Source organism: Felis catus, chromosome A1 (assembly GCF_018350175.1).
Source record: "Felis catus isolate Fca126 chromosome A1, F.catus_Fca126_mat1.0, whole genome shotgun sequence".
NCBI classification, from domain to species: domain Eukaryota; kingdom Metazoa; phylum Chordata; class Mammalia; order Carnivora; family Felidae; genus Felis; species Felis catus.
The window spans coordinates 181162528-181182593 of NC_058368.1; the positions used below are offsets into that span (position 1 = coordinate 181162528).

The 20066-nt window shown below is 36.4% G+C and overlaps 1 protein-coding gene across 11 annotated transcripts in view; it reads right to left on the bottom strand.

The window, feature by feature from the left end:
• Window positions 1–20066, bottom strand: part of TENM2 (teneurin transmembrane protein 2) — a 2391334-nt gene that overhangs the window by 647061 nt on the left and 1724207 nt on the right. The window contains exons 1-2 of one of the 11 annotated variants that reach the window (XM_019839194.3): window positions 17514–18851; window positions 15851–16017 (exon numbers count right to left, since the gene is read on the bottom strand). The exons of 8 other annotated variants lie outside the window; for them this stretch is intronic. Coding sequence is in view for 2 of the 3 variants with exons in the window: in XM_019839198.3 (XP_019694757.1) it covers window positions 17514–17559 (46 nt within the window). In the remaining variant the exon portion in view is untranslated. Of the gene's footprint in view, window positions 1–15850; window positions 16018–17513; window positions 18855–20066 lie in introns of those variants that run through there. 2 more of the 11 variants (XM_019839198.3, XM_019839189.3) reach the window with 2 other exon arrangements.

A 20066-nucleotide genomic window follows, 5' to 3' on the forward strand; every position in this document is an offset into this window, starting at 1 on the left:
CTGCCTCATTGTATGCAAATGCATAGGGAAATTTTTTTTTAATGAAATTGTAGGAAAAAAGGGCCTGATTAAGACACAAAAGTATCGGGTCAAAATACCAAACCCATATATTCAAAAGGAACAAAATGTTTTGTTGGGGAAAAAAAGGAAAAAAAAACACTATCAAATTAAAGAGAAAAATATTGCCAAATATAGTATTGTTTCCCCACTTTCTGTACACACATACAACTGAATAATCAAGATGAAAATGTATTAAAATGAATTTAATATATAAATGAATGTTTAACAATTTTAGTATCATAATGATATAATTTATTGGAAAAATAAATGAGTAAGAATAAAAGATAATCTAAAGAAAAGAGAAACAAGGAAGAGAGACTTCCTCTGTTACATTAAACTTACTATAAACTTATAAACAGTTGGAGTAACATTGCAAAAAAACATATGTGTGTGTGTGTATATTTATACACACACACAAGTGTATCTGATAGAGCAATATATATGTATATATATATATATACACACACACACACACATATATATACACACACACAAGTGTATCTGATAGAGCAACATATGTATACACACACACACGCATATATATATACACACACACACAAGTGTATCTGATAGAGCAATACACACACACACACACACACACACACACACACACACACACACAAATGCCCTGAATAGACTTTACTGCACAAGAGATTTAATATAGAATACAAATGAAAATTCTAGTAATAGATGAACTTTTTGGGGAAAAATAAAAGATCCTCATGTGACACATACACAAATTTTTAGATAGATTAAAAAGTTCAATGTTATTAAAAAGTTATTTTTTAAATTAAAAGAAAATAGTATGTAGTTATGGAAACTTATTATGGAGATTCTTTTATAGCTGAGAATCAATTCAACATGTCTAAAATATTAAGAAGACCTTCCTACATTTAAAAAATCTTCATGTGAAAAAACAACAGCAAAAAAGCTACTGGGGTAAAATATTAATAATGAATATAATAAGCAGAAGTTTACTATATCTTAAAAATATTAAGAGTACTTATAAATTGAGAAAAATCTGATATTGTTTTAGAGAAATATAATCAAGCTGAAAATTCAGTGGAAAGTGAATAGATCAAAATATCAAGTGTGCAACTTCAACAGAAATAAGTGATATATAAGTGTTTTAAATCATTACTATTGCTACTTATTACATAGACCAAAAGATTAAAAAAAATCACACATTAAATGACTGGCAGTATTTATCATTTTCTAGTAAAATAATTTTACTTTTACTTCTTTATTTTTACAAATTATTTTATAATAAACATTTCATCAGATTTTTATAATTATTAAATTAATACAAGTTATATTTTAAAGCCACGAAATATTTTAAGACATAGACTTTGGCAGAATACTAATATGTTTTTGAGAGTGCTATTTGATTCATGAGAGAATTCCCACAGTCTGACAATGAATGCATGAAACAAAATCCAGATTTTTAAAATATTCATTTGTCTCGACGGGTTTAAAAGACAGATTTGAGTGAAACTATTGGTTATTATGTTAAATTTTTTTCCTGAATTTTCCAAATTTCCTACAAAGTCCAGTCTCTACTTTTAAAGCTAGAAAATACATATTTAAATAAAATGTGCTTAGTATTATTGCTATCATAAACTTGGAGTGTCTATGGGAGAGTCCAAATGGAAAGTGTGCTTCCAAAAAAGCAAGTGATGAAATATGGTATAACATGTGGTGTTCAGCCTTCCTGTGTCTTCCATACAACAATTCACATTTACTTTTGAATTCGGACACTAGTTTTTAAAATACAAAAACAAAAACAATTACAAAAAAACAACAACAAAAACCACCAAGTCTTACAGAGTTGTATTTCATTACTCATTTGCCGATACTCAACAAATGTTAAATATGTATATTATGCATTAAGGGAGCATAGAGAGAGACAACATATGACAAGTTCGTAGCTTTACAAAGATAGCAAAGATGACACATTCTTCCCTCATTCAGAGAAACATTAGTGTCATCTGATTTTTATGTTTCTTGGCAGATCTGAAGGAAAGTTTCAAGGACATAAAGATAAGACAAATTAAATGGGAGCAGCATAATGAAAACTACAAGTCCAAACTCCACTTGCTGAATAACCAGCATCCCCTATATTGTCCTTTATAAAATATCCAGTAATTCTACATAGGTTTTACAAGTCTCTTCCATGGTTTCAGTAATTCTCTAAAATGGTCTCATGCACATGTGCTTTTAAAAAAATATTATTACATTATTAGGTACCTATGGTAGATTTTATTTCATTTTTGTTTGCTTGTTCGAGCTTCTCAAGTGATAGTGGGAATAAAATGTTTTGAAAAGGTAATCCATAAGTAAGAATCAAGAGGAAATAATATACTTTAACAATGCTTATTTGTATCAATTCACTGGGATGAAAACTAATTGTATCTGTAGCTCCATAATTACCTTCCAAAATGAAGTTCACTCAACACACCCAACTGATGGAAAGAAATAGTACTATCATAGTCTGTCTAGGTATATGATAAGTGATATCTCAAATTAAGGAGAAATTCAATGCATGGATATTCACCACAAATATGTAAACTATTCTATAGCAAGCTACCATATCTAAATGCTGCCACCAGGTTTAGGCTATTAGCTATAACCAGGTAGACAATCAAGATATTTAGAATATGAAGACAAGTAGAAATTTCCCCCAAAATGCCAGTTTTCGACTATGTCATCCAGTAGACATTTTCATGTTGCAATTATGTTGCACACTCATTCCATTTATGATGAAACATATGGAAACTTAATTCTCTGAGAAGGTGAACAATAAGCCCTGGGAATATCACTCACTTTCAACAGATTGAAATGGTCTGATCACCTCCTGCCATTCCCTGCCTTTTTCTGAGCAGAGATGCCTCTTTGGATCTCAGCATGCGATTCTCATTAATGGCAGCAGAGGGGGGTGCTGGAGCTCTAGGTGACCATGCTTGTGCATTAAACCAGACTTTTGCAAACCACTGGGCTCATGGGCTAAGGGGAGAAAAGTGGGAATTTCCCAGCCCCAGTAATGTTTTCTGACATATAAAAAGGGAAAATAGTTACACCTTTCACTGCATCACTGTGGGAAACTAATTTGTTTTGACATACTGAGAAATAATCTGATGTTCGTATTTATTCCGAAAAAAGCTGTATTAGCTAAAAACAAATTTCAGGAATAAAACCAGAGATACATAATCAGACATGTACATCTACTGAGCACATCTGATATGTAGGGAATTAACTATTGCTCATAAACTTCTCTTTAAAGGAATCTAATTTCTATCACTTTGAAATCTTTCCCAATTCCTCTCTCTAGCACAACTAGGACCCAGGACACAGCTGTCTCCAGGAGCACATGGAAACATTATACCCAGAACACTAGCGGGCATTGATCCGACCCGCTTGTCTCATGCTTCTCCTTCCAAAGGGCCTTATAAATGATCTTGATTGAAGAGCTATTTCAATACTATTCTTGGCACAATGACAGTCACTGAAAACCTTTCTGAGCTACAGCCTGTTTCACAATAAGCTGACACACCACCTTATTTATTTATCTTCACTTTAAGAAAAGCTAATAGCCAAAATTCTTTTTAAACTTAAAAATGACAAAATCGCCACTCTCTCCAAACTCCTCTGGTTGGGAGAGTCTTAGAAAAATATATTGGGCCTTAAAGATAACAGAAAGAAGGGGGGACAAACCCCAATGAGACCGTAGTGAGTGATAAGGGACTCGGAGTTACAAGTATTAAAAGAGATGAATTGCATTAACCCCTGCCCTACCCCATTATATTCACTGCCCACTGGAAACAACAACAGAATTACGAAAATCCCACACTCTCTAATGGGATGGTAATAGGATTCAGAGGCCATTAGGGTAAAGGCAATCCATATTTTACATTGTAATAAGCTCAGACTGAAGATGTTGCACCCCTCCTCAGAGATCAACAATTACCAATTTAACATTAACAAATCCACAAGCACTATCAAAACTGCAAAATAAACCCTAGTTAAGAGCGAAAGGTGTAGTTTTTATAGCTGTCTATATATTTTTGTGAAGGAAAATCATCAACCTAAATTGAAATATATATATGTATATATATATATATATATATATATATATATATATATATGGTGTGTGTGTGTGTGTGTGTGTGTGTGTGTGTGTGTGTATATATTTACTCTGATACTGATTTCTCATTCCAGAATGATTTGGAAATGAGAGATAGTCAGATTATTATGGGGTAGTTACAATTTTTAGAAACAAAACATTTTCTTTTTTTAACATTTATTTATTTTTGAGGCAGAGAGAGAAAGCATGAACAGGGGAGGGTAAGAGGAAGAGGGAGACATAGAATCTGAAACAGGCTCCAGGCTCTGAGCTGTCAGCACAGAGCCTGACGCAGGGCTCGAACCCACAGACCGCAAGATCATGACCTGAGTCAAAGTCGGACGCTTAACCGACTGAGCCACCCAGGAGCCCCACAAAACATTTTCTTATGGCAAGTGTGTTCTAATTTTCAAAGAATTACCTTTTTCCTAAAAACATTTTCTCATTCAACCAGAAATAACTTATTTTTGGTTTTATTTTTCTACAAAAGATGTACGAGGGATTTAACAGAACACTCTTTGGAGAAGGAAAAGAAGAGTAAGAAAGGCATGGACATTTTGGCATCATCTTCACGGAAGCAAAAACTGGGATCAGGAGTGTGTGTAAAGTATTCCAAAAATAGGTATTACAATTGTCTACTCAAGTCATTTAACAGGCATATATTGTCAGGTGCACAGAAAACTATTATTGTTTGATTCCAATTTGTATTAATTTGTTGTCTAAAGAACTTCAAGGATTGGGATGCCTGAGTGGCTCAGTTGCTTAAGTGTCCCACGCTTGATTTAAACTCAAGTCATGAGCTCATGGTTGTGAGATCAAACCCTACTTCCTGCTCCATGCTGAGCATGGAGTCTGCTTGAAATTTGCTTTCTCTCTTCCCCTCCCTCTGCCCCTCCCCTGCTCATGCAGCCGTCTGGGGTACATGATCCATCTCCCTCCTTCCCTCACTCACTCACTCCCTCTCTCTCTCTCTCTCTCTCAAAAAAAAAAAAAAAGAAATTCTAGGATCACTGTAAGGTTTCTGATTTTTTTATATAATACAGAAAGACAATGCATTTTTTGGAAAATATTTTGATTGATGAGCTCTTAAATGTTCTCCAGAGATGAAGAAAATAATTTATTATTAATCTCCCCATGTTCCCCTTTTTAACCTTCCTGACAGAACATAAAAAAATAAAATCTCTAATAAAAGATAGCAAATATTACCAAACTATAGAAAAATAGCCAGGTCTCCTTACCCTCACCCTCCCCATGTTACATAAGATATGCTTTAGTTCTTCCTGAAACCTCCATTTTTCTTCCTGAATAACAATATTATTATTTAATGCAACTCTAATCATATACATGGAGTGAATCCTATTTCATATATTTTTTAATAAAATACTGCCTCCTTTAGACACTAATAAAAACAAACAACAGTGAGCACAGGGCTAGATGATAAAAGCAGAAGGTAATTTAAAATAATAATAATGAGAAGATACCATATCTGAATGCTCTTCCCACCATATTCCTCATACCTCTCACCAAATTCATCACACATTTGTGAATTAAAAGGTTGTATGGGGCACCTGGGTGGTCAGTTACATGCCTGATTTTGGCTCAAGTCATGGTCTCACAAACTGTGAGACTGAGACCTGTATCGGGCTCAGTGCAGAATGGGGAGCCTGATTGAGGTTGTTCACTCTTTACTTCCAAATTGACTCTTACTCTTAACCATATTTTGGGGTATTATGAAAATAATTTTCTACCTTGAGGGTGTGGCTTAACTTGAACAGCCAAAAAACAACACATAGAAATGAAATGGGTGCTCTGACAACGACTGCGCACACCAGAAGCTACTCAGTCATCGAAATGTGTCCATAGATGGAGAGTGACGGTATGGGAGTCTGGGAAATGTAAACATAGGTCTCTGGGTATTAAAAGGGAGACTGGCACTACTAGGGTGTTTGTTCAATTACAAGGAAACAGGAATAGTTCCAACTTACCAAATCTGAGAACTCAAAGGCCTTACTGAAACATTTAAGAAGAGTTGGAAAAGACAGCAGAGAAGTATGATTTTGGGGGAAAAGATCCTCACATAAAATGAGATCCTCACATAAAATGTCCCCCAGACACACCTAAAAATAAATCAATATATATTTATTCTGTATTATAATTTCTGAATCTCCACTCTATCTGTATTCATAGCACTCAGAGTCCATGCTCTTTTTAAGTAGTTCTGATAGCCAAGGTTCCACAGAGGGGAGTCACCACTTTTGGGCTTCACTAGAACAAGTCTACCATCTGTTATAAGTCACATCCCCACAGACTAAGGAGACAAACACAACTAAAAAGTGTACAACCCCATCTAATAAAGAGGATGGCTCTGTTCTAGTACTTATGGACTTGGATCGATTTCAAGGAAGGTAAGGAGAGGTAGCGGGCGGGTGACACCTAAGATTACTTTAAACTTGCGCTTGAGTCAGACTTGAGTCCAAGCAAGGATGTTAATCCTTCTTAGTCTCTTGAAAGATGTGGTATCTTTTTTTTTTTTTTTTTTTACTTTATCCATGCATTATGATTGTTTATGCTTTTAAACATTCACTCAAGAGTTACCACTTAAATAAGCTTTGTGCTGCTACATATCTGATATGTAGGCATCATAATACATCAGCGCACAAGCTAGTACAAGGTTCCTGTCCCCACTGAGTCTAAAGGCTTATGTGGAAATGGGAAAACTGGGAGTTTTATAAATTGTGAACAGTGTTATAATAAAGGAAATACATTGTTAGAGAGTCACAGAGGGAGCTCCTAATTTAGATTTAGGGAATAGTAGTCCAAGAAAACTTCTGGGAGGAAGCAGAATTTAAACTGAGACCTAAAAGATGAATAGAAGCCAGCCAGGGGCACGCTGGAATGTTAAGAGAAGAGGATGAGCATTCGCAAAGACACAGTTATGAAAACTGGAAGAACTGAGAGGGATGAACAGAGAATGTAGGAGTTTGAGAGAGGAGATGTCAGGGCACGGAGGCAGGGGAGCTGATGCATGGGAGGCACCCAATTACATTGTAAACTCCTTGAGGACAGGAAATCATTGTCTCTTTCTCATTGAATAATGTGGCAGCAAAATAAGTAGACTCTCCATTGGAAGCACTCTATCAATATTTATCAATTATCTCTTGGTGATGACTGAAGCCACTCTAGCCTAACATTCGTTTAAACACTCCACAAGATCGCTCTCCAAAAATGCTTGGTAGGTTTGTCTGTTTGTTTATTCAGGCAGCACAGGTTTGCTGAGTGTATGTGTATGTATTTAAAATTGTACTGCCCTCAGCGCCCTCCATCACTTCCTCCTGTCTTATTTCTAACAGCTCCCCTCTAGGCATTTGTGTTCACAACCCTGGATTAGGATTTAGCATGGAGGAAACCACCCTTAAAATGCAATCCACTAGGGTGTAAATAGACAAATATGGGATTATGTTATTGATAAATTAGCTCCCAGGGTGAGTGCTATTAATGTGTGCAAGATGTATTAAGATCAACATCATGCAACCTCAACTTAAATAAATGGTAATCATTTTTTTCTCAAATTCAGAGGATATCTGAAGCCCAACTGTGCTGTTTTCTCTCTATTGTCAGAGAGTTCATAGCTACATGCCACTATGTTTTACACTTTTTTGTGCATGACTTTTCTAGAGAAAAACTTGATAAACATGCTCAACTGTGCAGCAATTTGCTGAGCGGTCAACATTTTTAGCTTTATATATAAAATAAATCACAAGTTTCTAATATATTTTCCAACATCAGGGACATTTAGTTCATAAGAACAAACAGAATTGCAACATATAAATCATCAAGTCATTCATTTGTAAGAGTTGGGGAAACTGAATTGACACCTAAAATAGAAATAGGTTTTGGATGTAATAGTCAAATGTTTGGAAACAATCTACCATTTGGTTCTGGTAACATTAAAATATCTTCAAAAAAGGGTTCGAGAGAATCACCATCTCATAATAAACCAGAGTTAAGTAATTATAACTTGAGTTTCTGTCAAGGCTCTTGCCATGTAAATGTTCATTTATCTGAAATTTGCTTAAAACAAATAGATTAGATTCATTTCAGGAACAAGAATGACATGACTTTTTTGTTAACACTGATTAATGATTTTGGTTCCTAATGTCATTAGTAGACTATTGTCATTTTGCCATTTGAAAAATGGTCTCTAGAATCTCAAGGTCTCATCTAGATGTGAATGTTTGCCCATTTCCTATATTCTACTGACCTCTAGAGACTATAGGTGTGTGTATATAAATCATATACAATACGTGTTTATAAACACATACAACATATACATAATAAATGTTATATAGACTGAGGGAAAGAAGGATCTTTTTAAAGATGTTTATTTATTTATTTGAGAAAGAGAGAGAGAGAGCGAGAGAGAGAGAGTTGCATGGGAGCTGAGGAAGGGCAGAGAGAGAGGAAGAGAGAGAATCTCAAGCAGGCTGTGCTATCAGCACAGAGCCGGATGCAGGGCTCGATCTCAAGAACCAGGAGATTATCACCTGAGCTGAAATTAAGAGTCAGATGCTTAACCGACTGAGTCACCCAGGCACCTTGAGAATAAAAGCCCATTTCATTTTAGAAAAATATGCACATATTATTTACATACATTTTCAAACAAGACCTTTAGGTGTATATGTTTAATAGTAAGCATGTTGATAGCACTTTCTCTATGTTCTCACTAGTATAGAACTCAAAGAAAAGTGAATTTTAAACAAACTAATCCTATCTTTGTTTTGTGACTTGCCAGCAGTAGGAAGTAACACAGAATTCAGGCACACCAGCTTGGCTTTCCCATAAAGCCAAATTTACTTTTAGTTGAGACTAGATCACTTCATGCGAGGATACCCTTCCCCCAAATCATACTTGTATTTCTTTCCCAGTCTTCTTCCTGACCCCATAAAGCGCATCAAATTTAGATGTATCTAGTGAGAGCTTAGATGGCTTTGTAACCTTTGAATTTTTTTATCTTTGTTTCCAATTGTTAAATATATTCATAAGTGAAGCATTCAACATTAAAATAATTTCTAATTCAGGACTAGATCATGAACTCCTTAAGAGTTATGTCTGGTTCATCTGGCATCCTGCTGCCTAGCACACTGAACATCAGATTACGGGAAATTAATACTGTCACCTGGAGAAAAATACAGTATCTTACCAGGCATATGGCCACACTTTATCTTACTAGGAATATACCCATTATCTACCTTTAAATATTAATATAGTAGATAAAGATATTGATATAGATACTGTTACAGAGATAGAGATAGAAGTATGCATGTATAGGGGCACCTGGGTGGCTCAGTAGGTTGAGCATCTGACTTTGGCTTAGGGCATAATCTCATGGTACATGGGTTCAAGCCCCACGTCAGGCTTTGTTCAGACAGTGTGAAGCCTGCTTCAAATTCTCTGTCTCCCTCTCTCTCTGCTCCTCTCCAACTCATGCTTGCTTTCACTCTTTCTCTCTCTCTCTCTCAAAAATAAACATTAAAAATTTTTTTTAAAAAGTATCCACATATAGACAGGAAACATATGCACGCATGTATGTGCTTATAAACGTGCACACACATAAAAAGGATGAGGCATCTCCTATATACACAGAACTCATGACTAGATTTGTCAATTATTTTTCTAATAGTCATCAAAGTTTTCCACTTTCAGTACTGCGTACTATATTACTGTTCAAATTCTATTTATATATGGGTGGAAAACTATTGGTCATTACACTACATCATCAACAACACCTCAGCATTTAAAAACACGAAGTAAATTTCTTTCTAATACACTCAATTTTAATCTGGTAACACTATTTTTAGTATTAAGAGAGTTATAACATTTTTTTGCCATTTAGTATATTTGTGCTAAATATATTAGATAGTATATATTTTATCACTTATATTATAGAATAGATTTAGAAACAGAAGCATCTTACCAAGTTTTATTAGGCATCTTAAAGAGCAACCAGTTATTTATAGAAATGTTTGTCAAATAAGGGTAGTATAAGAGAAGAATAGATTATTTACTAAGACATTGTTACAAAGTGGCAGATACGACTACAAGATTCTGAAAATGTCCAAGCCACAACTGATGTATAAGAAAAGGAGAGGAAATCAAATTCTGATCCTGTAGCAATATCCAGTAGGTGGAATCCTGTGTCCTGTTCTGCAAACTTGGAAAGTGGCCGGTAATGTCCATACCTATTCCGTGATTACAACCTCTCTGGAAAAGCCAGTCACACTTCCTATACTTTTACCATTTGAGCCTAATTCTGGTGTCTAAGAGGCTTTAAAGTCTTTGAAGTCCTCTGGGACTTTGACGACATACGGGGGGTGCAAATCCTAAATATAAATAGTTCTTCAAGGCAGTGAACTGATGATGGAAATGGGTGAGAACTGGTGTTGGAGATTAACTCAGTGGGGTTTGGGTACCAATAATCTACTTTTGCACTTAATACTGGAGTAATATGCTAATCAGAACCCTGATAACCTGCACAAGGTATACTTGCGTGATCCAAGTGGCCTTATAAAATGCCACCTAGGCACAATATCCAACTAGTTAATTCAAAATGGTAGGTAGTTGGTCTGGATAGTAAGTGAGGGGAATGACATAAGCCAGAATAATGAAACCAATTACTTCACATCATTCAGGCAGGTCGATTTACTTTTTTTGCCTCTTAAACATGAGAGTAAAATAAATAGAAAGAGGGGCACCAACATTGAAATTTAGTCAGTGAATAATTGTAAATTTTAGTGGATTTAAATTTCAGTGAATAGCTTAAAAACCTATCCACTCAGACTTTTTACATAATTAGGTCTTCTGAAAGATAATTCACTGGTTTGGATTTTGCTGCTCAAATATGCCCTCCATACCATCAGCAGAGGTGCCAATGATTAGAGAAATGATTCATGTCAGGTAGTTAGAGAAAAGACAGGGGAGTCAGAGAAGAAATCTGGATAATCCCCATGCTGGAAATTCAAACCCTGGATAATCAGGACTGTACTATACATGCAATTATGATTCTGTCCAGTTAAGAGAAATTTGTAATCCATTCAGTTTCAAGCCTATAAAGTCACATTTCTCAAAAACTTGTATTTTGGCCTCCAATGGCTTAAAAAGTTCTCCTTGCTAGATTGTCTCCAATTACAGAAATCCTTCCCAAGTACAAGGCTGCAGAACTATATTAAACCTGTAGGATACCATGTAGCTGGCTGTTTTACAGAGCTTTACAGCGCACGCAATCCCGATGCATGATGTAATACTACTGAAGCAATTCACTGCAATCTGATAACACTATTTGACCAACTCACAAATGTTGCCACGCATATGAGGTGCAAGGAGGCAATTGTCTTTGAATAGAAGGTTCAGAATAGTAAGAAAAGCGAAGTACAAATAAATTTACATTAACTTTAAGAATCCCTCCCCAATCCTAACACACACACACAAAGATTTCATGGGTAAACAAAAACAGGACTGCTATAGATTCAATAGATTTTTGGTCTACACAGCAATAATGGAGTTACTGCAATAACCACAGATGTATGAGTTGGGAAAAGGCTTGTCCACAGCTGTCTATCAGAAGAACTGAAGTCAACGGGTGAAAAAAAAGCTCAAACGCAAGGCTCAACTTCGGTACTGCATCAAAATGTGGTTGATGCCTAGCAAATAACACTTAATAATAGAGTTGTAAATTTCCATTAGTGAACATAAGGGTGTGTGTATTATAGATTATAAGTGCTGATTTTTCTAGGGTTTTCAGAACTCTTTGAAAACACACAGAAGCAAAAACAGTCAAATGAGGCCGACTGGGGGAAACAGAAAAACAACAACAAAAAACAAACAGCTACATTCAAGGTACGAAACAATAATTTCTAAGCCTTTGGGATCTATTTTTTTCCCTTGCATTGTAATGCAGTCAAGTGCATGAGTGATGCCTTTTGTGTTTGATAATGTCAAGTGTGAATGTCATGGGCAGCCCCCATCTCTGATGGTATTAAAATGGTGGGAAGATAAAAAGCTTAGAGAAGTAAATGGAACAAATTAGATTAAAGTGGTTGGAGGACAAGGCGAAGCAATCATCTATAGCTTGGTTCCAAGGTGATGTTGGTAACCCTGTTCACCTGAATAGGCTGGTTAAATCAATTTCTGAGGAAAAGGGTGGCACTCTTCTTACTTAACTGTGCTAATAATTATTTCTGCTCCTTTTCATTATGAAGTTGACTGGATGGAAGAAAACATCTTGTATGTTAACATACACACTTTCATTATATAGTTAGGGGAGTCTCCACACCTGAGTTTGTCAGTCAAATACACTATACATCTAAGAGTTTAAGGTAAGTTACTCAGGGTTTATAGGAAGTGACTGACACACAGACAATTCAGAGAGGTAATTAATTTCAAAAAAAAATGAAGTATATACCTTCTCAGAAAGATGAAAACCCTTCTCAGAGAGATGAAAACCCTTAAAGATCATAAAAATCCATCCTAATCAATGTCAGAAAACAGGAGGTGAACATAACATTAATTGATTATATACAGATAGTATGCAGAGAATATCACACCTTCTAACTTACAGGTCACATCTCTGACAAATAGTGGAGGTTTTTCTTATGAAAACAAATGCATATACACAAAATCCCTGCCTAATGAGGCCATGACATCTATAGTACATACGAGAAATTGCAATAATTACAATAAGGAGGCATTTTTCAGAACCACTCTCCCTCCCCTCAACATTGTTTCTCAACCTTACCACCTTGGTCTAGGCTAATGCAATAGAGAAGTCACTGCTTTCTGGCCTCTAGACAAAAGGTTCTCACTATTTTTTCAATAATGCTCCTAAAAAGTAAGGCAATATCTCACTAGTCACAATAGCTTCCTCAGCCACAATAGGATAGGCATTTTGGCATCTGTGGGGTGGGCAGGGGTGTAGTATGGACCCACTATTCCACTCTTTCTCCATTCCTTTTTCCAAAGGAATTCCTTTAGAAGCTTTCAGATCCCATCTTTTGAGTGGCTATTAAATACCTTGACCTGCCATTCAGGGCTCTCTATCATATTGCCATTACTCATTCTTTTTGGTGTTCTGTCCCACCTGACCCCTCACTTTGCTCATCAGGATTATTTTGTATTTTCACCTTTCACTCCTATTTCAAAGTCTACCACCCTCAGTATCCCCTCAACCTGCAGTGACCTTTTCTGTTCTGTTCTCTTAAGGAAGGAGTTAGAACTGAGCACACTTTAACTCACTAGGCAACTCTCCAGGTATGGTTCACATCTTTTGTCTTCCTAAGGTTCTCACTGAAAAGACAGACATTTGTTGTTGTTGTTGTTGTTGTTGTTGTTGTTGTTGTTGTTGTTAGAGGTACTACTTGGGACATTTAACTCAGGGTGCTTTGGGCATAGTCAGTGCTTGACAACTATAATGAAAACAGAGAACACCAAAAGTGAACAGCAAACAAACCAGAAAAAGAAAATCTCCCATCGAATTTTAAAGATTTTCTTATTTAAGTACAAAAAATAAAAAAATAAATAAATAAATAACCACTATGGGTCGAGCACAAAAAAATGTATTTGAATCAAAGCAAAATAACCAAAAAAAAAAAAAAAAAAAAGGACCATTCCTTATTCCTACCCAGTGGACTTACAGTGCTAATTATAAAATAGGAGTAGTGGACACCCATGCATTCTAAATATAAACTCTTTTTCTCCCAGAAAAGAGAAATGAATGCATGTTAAATCAAAACATCCTCTGGAGCATTTCATACCTCAGGAATGAAAACTGACAAAGAAGGGCTTCAATGTAAAAGAAAAATCCACCAGAAAAGAGCTCGGACTGAGGGTAAGAAACACTGAAGCTTCACCACACAGGTTGTACCCCTGTCCTATCTGAATGTGCTTTTGTAGTCTCCAAGGCTCCTCTTGCCTTGGGGGAAAAGAATGTATATATATATGTGTGTGTGTATATATATATATATATATATGTATATATATTTACATATATATATATGTATATATATTTACATATATATACATGTATATATATATGTGTGTGTGTGTGTATATATATATATATATATATATATATTTACACACATACACTTCTCTTTGATCATTGAAATTGGTTAATTGAACATTTCCAAAAATAAATATTCCCACAGATAGAGGTCACTGGCTGCCTGAAATCGCATCTGTTCCTTCTGGGTACTAGAATCCCAGGCTCCTCTGGGACATCTTTGTCATTTTATCAAAGTGATTACCAGCAGAGTAGGGTCCCCTCAGCTTGTAGTGCTGATGTTTGCTCTCTGCATTCCTGTTTTCTCCATCCAGTTTTGTGGCTTTTGCTTTGGAAATCTGGCACTCAATATCCAATGTTAATTACATTTGCTAGGCTAAGGAAAATCCTATTGGACTAATTTTTCAAAATCATATAATGAAAGAACTTCAGTGACAAACCATGTAGGTTTTTGATTGTTTTTTTACGGATAGATATATTAAGCACTTAATATTCAGGGGGAAAACAGTCTCAGAGCAATGAAATTCTATTACTTTAGAGGTTGCATGCTTTTAATTTCTTAATATTTCATTACATGTTGGCAACTGGTGCATATTTTTATAATGCGTTTGATCATTACTCTTCTCAGAGTATTCTATTTCAGTTCTTCCTCTGACATCATATTTGCATGTTAAAGGGTTTTAGCATTCAGGGATGAAATGTTCTGAATAGTAATGTGCAGTTAACTTGATTTTTTAAAAACGGAAAACAGCAAACAGACATTATATATAGGGACTAAAGAGAACAATCTCATAATTTTAAAATCCAACTCAAGTTTTAATAGCTTTCTATAGAACATCATAAAAGGTAATGATTCAATATTATTCATTAATTAGCAAATTATGCAAAATGCTATCAGCGGAGTTTGAGGAGAAGGCTCTTTTTCGTTGGCTTTTATAAGTCTACTGCATTTCTTTTTTTCCTGTAAAAAATGATCTTTTCTTTGCTCTCCAGCAACATCTACTGGAAAAGTCAGAAAAATGCTATTTATATGAATCAGATAGTTTGAGTAAGGACAGTTTTGGTTACCATCTGCTTAAAAAGTTCATGCTGAACTACCATCCAATTTACAACTGAATTGTTTCTGCCCACTTTACCTCTACTGAAAAGGCAGAAGGGCAGTGGTTCACGGGCACAGACAGCCAAGCTACAACTTCAAATTTATCATCTCCTCACCTTGAAGAATTCATTTTCATGAACAAAATTAAAACACATAGATGATGCAGACGACATATTTCTCCGGGCCCATCTTCTCAACACTTGCCACTTATTTAGGAAACAATCATCATCATCAGTGACAGCGTAACACTGAATAGTTGGGTAAAGCGGGAGTCAGAGAAAAGATTTTATGAGAGAAAGCTATGTCGAGACATGGACTGAATTTGAGAGGAACTACTTCAAGATTCTGCAAAGTTTCTTAAGTTGAAAAAAGAAAAGTACAGGTGATGTGATTTTAAAAACTCACTATGCTACCACCAGCATGACTCCATCAAACATGCTACAGCAGTTTCTTTTTCCCCTCGCCACATCTTTCTCTGCTCTTTTCACTATGATGGAAAAATGAAGTTTCCCCACACCTGTAAGAGGGGTCTTCCTTCAGAACTTCTGTTGACTATCTCTCCGTGATGAAGTCTGATGAGACCCATCGTCTGTTTGGTCTCCACTCCCCAAAATTCAGCAGCTCCTGATGTGTACTCGTAAAATTGGATTCACGTGCTGCACCCACAAAATGCCATTAGATGGTCTGGCAAACACAAGACACGCCAAAGTAAGGTGCTGAGGAGCAAGACCAGTTTGGAAACTCAGGAAGAAAAAAAATCTTATCACAAAATACATACATACAATATCCTCTCATTCATGGTTGCTGGCTTCAACAATGCCACAGTATAGCAGCTCCTTCTAGGACCAAACCTTGTGTAGGCATTAAAGTCACCTTTCTATATCTCATTCCGGAGAGGCATTTAACAGAATTTCAGACTTTTAATATTCAGATTTTCCCATCCCCAAAAAATTATCTAAAAAATTAACTCAAATATTTTAGGTAACATCCTAGGTTAAATACCTGTATATAATTTGGATTTCTATTATCCTTAAATAAAAACTCTGGCTAATTAGTTTTTTTCCTCTTGCTTTTTTTTTTTTTTGTTCGCATTCCCAAATCTCAGTTCATAAATGCCAACAATAAATTTTAGTAGCAAAGGCAATGAACACAAAATCAACGAAGATTGAGGTTAAAAATAAATTATCAAAACCTTAAAACAACAGCAGCAGTAATAAAAATCAGGTACCGGGAGACTACAGTATATTGCATTTTGTGTTTGTTCAATGTTAAAATAGATGTGAACCTTTTAAGCTTCATCCCAAAGCTCTTTAAAGGAGAAATGCCATCAAATATAATCCACAACTCTCATTCACAGCACACAAAAGGGACAGCTTCCTAAAAGCCACCTACAGCGAAAGTCCACATGTATTCTATATTTAGGGTCCTAATGCAAAGTTCCAACTTGCACCTGATAATTAGCCCCCTTCATTTTGAGCTGCTTACCAAAGGCTTACCAAACAGCACCTCCAGAGTTAACTCCCACTTCAAACTGTCATAATTCAGTTATCCTAATTATTTACTGGATCCTTTTCTAAAACATGCCCTAACCTGATGTTTTAACTTCATATTTCATTTGGGACAACACTTAATCTCCATTTATAAAACATCAACCTGACACAGGTTAAGGAGATATAGCCTGACAAGATCCAAACGAAACACACCCCAGCAACTAGACTTAAATAAACTCTACCCTTGCTTAAACCTCCAGTGAAAAATTATTATAACACATCAGAAGTTCAGTTAGAAGAAAAATTTCAAATGCCAGCTCCCTCTCAGGGTTTAAGTCCCGGAGTTCAAAAACAGGATCAATTGGATTATTATTTTTCCCCGTTAGCTGTTTAGAATTTAACATAATGCAAAGTGCTATTCTGATCAAAATCATCTTTGTCGTCTCTCTCCTTAAATAAAACGGAGGAGAAATCATTCAGTATAAATGCATTTACTATACAAATCTATTTTCAATTGAATTTGCTGCATGCTCTAATTCATCAAAATTAATACAGGTACTTTCTATGTTAAACAAAAGGAAGCCGACTGAAAAATCAGCTTCTGCTGCAGATGCCTTTCTCAATTACAAAACGGTGAAAACAGAGATTTAACTAAGCCACTCGGTCAAACCCTCCGATGGGCGCTCTTACCTGTCTCAGCTGAAGGCTTCCTTCCCTTGTTAGCAGCGTGCAACATCTCTAGCTCGCCCCAATCCTCACCACCGGTCTCCAATTACACCGCTAAATCCACCCCCCTGCCTTTTTTTTTTCTCCCTTTCTTTCTTTCTTTTCTTTCTTTTCTTTTCTTTTTTTTTTTTTCCTTTTCCCTAGCAAGAAAATGCTTATTGAAAGTGATTAGTTTTTGTTGTCCCTTTTAAGTCCCTCCTGCGGGAAGGAACAGGGGAGCAATGTGACGCCACCTTTTAATCTTTTGTAAGAGTGAAAAGGCAGAAAAGGAACGCTCGATCAAACTGAGCTGCACACATGACTAAAACTCGCAGGAGAGGCTGCCGCTGCCTGGCGGAAGCACCGCTAGGCTTGAGTGTAAGAACAGAGAAGAGGAGAGAGTCAATGGAATGTGACAACGTATGTGCATCAAAGGCAGGAGGAGAGAGAGAACAATGAACGAGGGAAAAGCCAGTGAGGAGAGAGGGAGAGAGGGAGAGAGGGAAAGAAGGCAGAGAGAGGGAGAGAAGGAGAAAGACACACACAGAGAAAGAGACAGACAGAGAGAGGGAGCGAACACGGAGAAAAGACAGAGCGGGTTTCAGGCAAAGGATTCTGAGAATAAAGCCACAGTGCAGTGTCTGGCGGCTTCTGTTTTTATCTCAGCGAGCATGATACCCTGCCTCTCTCATTTAGAAACACATTCGTGTATCCTCCAGGTTTGAAAACTGAGATAATCGCAATGTGTCTCTGGTTTTGTCTGATTGGTATTTAACTGTGCGGTGTACCTGTGATTTTTAGGATGCATTTATGTGCAATTTATTTCACATATTTATTTATGTAGTCAAAAATGAAAGCTGCTAATTTCTATGGCAATTTGCAACGTAGTTTTACTGGCAGATGGAACTCTACTTATCATAACTGCTGACAAACTGCCATGGGTAAACAAAAGAAGAAACAAATGCTTCGTCTTGATAATTGTCTTTAAAAGAAAAAGCCCACACCAAAAATATTAGCACTTGCAAAAGCTATGTTGCCTGGTTAAAGTTTGAAAGGTGGTTTCTCTCTATTAGTTTTATTAATAAAGGCAAAATAGAAGGGAGGGCGAGATGTTTGAAGGAAAGGTGTTGGAAAAGAGGCTATTAGGAAAGTGAAAGCCTAAATTCTTTCTGGTTTCCCTCCAAATGTGACAACAGGCTTGCCTTCTTGAGTCCTGGAACAGAGTTTTCGAGTCACTATTTCCATAGACTTTTACTGCGTCCTTCTGCCTTCCCGTACCATTTTAAAGTAGGTTCCATTTTAAAAATAAAGTCGAAAAGAAATGATTTCCTACATCAAATTGTTTCAAATGGTGTTTCACCAGCTTTGTTCCATTTCTACTCGTCATCTGCCACATGGGGGCTAGGATTACACAGTTAAATTCCCTAAGTGACCTCTTTTATAAGGATGTAAATTACGGATTCCAAGGTCAAGTGTTTGGTGTAAGTTATTGGTGAAAATAACTGCTTGCTTTCCATAGTAACCTGAGCTAGCGTGGTAGTAAGCCAGCAGGAAGAGGAAACACCCAAGCTTTTGACTGACCAGATTTTTGAAATTAAGCAATTCTAATAATGGAAAATAAATCCCCTGTGTCCTACTTATAACAGTTATTATTTTGGAAAAACTAAAAATAAAAACCCACTCAGTCATTTCACTTCAACTGTTGTGTATCCCACCAGCATACCCAAGGACTCTAGGCTACTCATATTTTGAAGATCCTGTGTAAGCCACCAGATACAGAGAGAGAGCTGGTCCAGGAAAAAGGCCTTTCTCCACCCCTGCCACGGTGTTGTATCAAAAGAGGGACTGCTTGATCTTATTAAACTCGAAGTGTTATAGTTTTTGTGGTTTGCCAATCGGAGGGTATGTTTTTAGCTTGGGCCCAAATACAGAAGTAACAATCCCCCCCCCCCCTCCCTGCAATGCGATCAAGATGAAGCCCTACTTATCATTAAGGCAGAGCAGAGAATGGAGAACACACAGGGGCTGAACAGAAGGCAGCTGGCCAGAGAACAGAGAATGCTCAGATGTAACAGGGAAAGAAAGCTGCAGGGCCAGCGAGTCACTAGGGAAGTGGTGCCCTGGTAAATCCAAAATTCTCTGCAGACATTGCACAGTGTATTGGAAGCAGCCTCCTTTAAATGACATTATTGATACAGGTTCTATAGTTAAAATTAACTTTATACAAGGGAGTAAGCAGACTGAGAATTTTCTGCCAATAAAAATAAAGACTGTTACAGGAATACAACTATTTCAGTGCAATAAAAGCAGGGAGGGGGCCCCCGGCTTATCGAATAGGATCAGAAAGACGTAGTCAAGGAAAGGTAAAAACAAATCAAGGTGACGAAAAGATTTTTTTAAAGCTATAAATGGCTGTCAGTGTTGTTTATTTTTACCATTTCCTTGGTGAGGAGGTAGGTATCCTGAGGAGACATCACTTGCAGTTGGATATAGGTAATGTATTCTTAAGATATCTTGAGTTAAGGGGGCTATACAGGG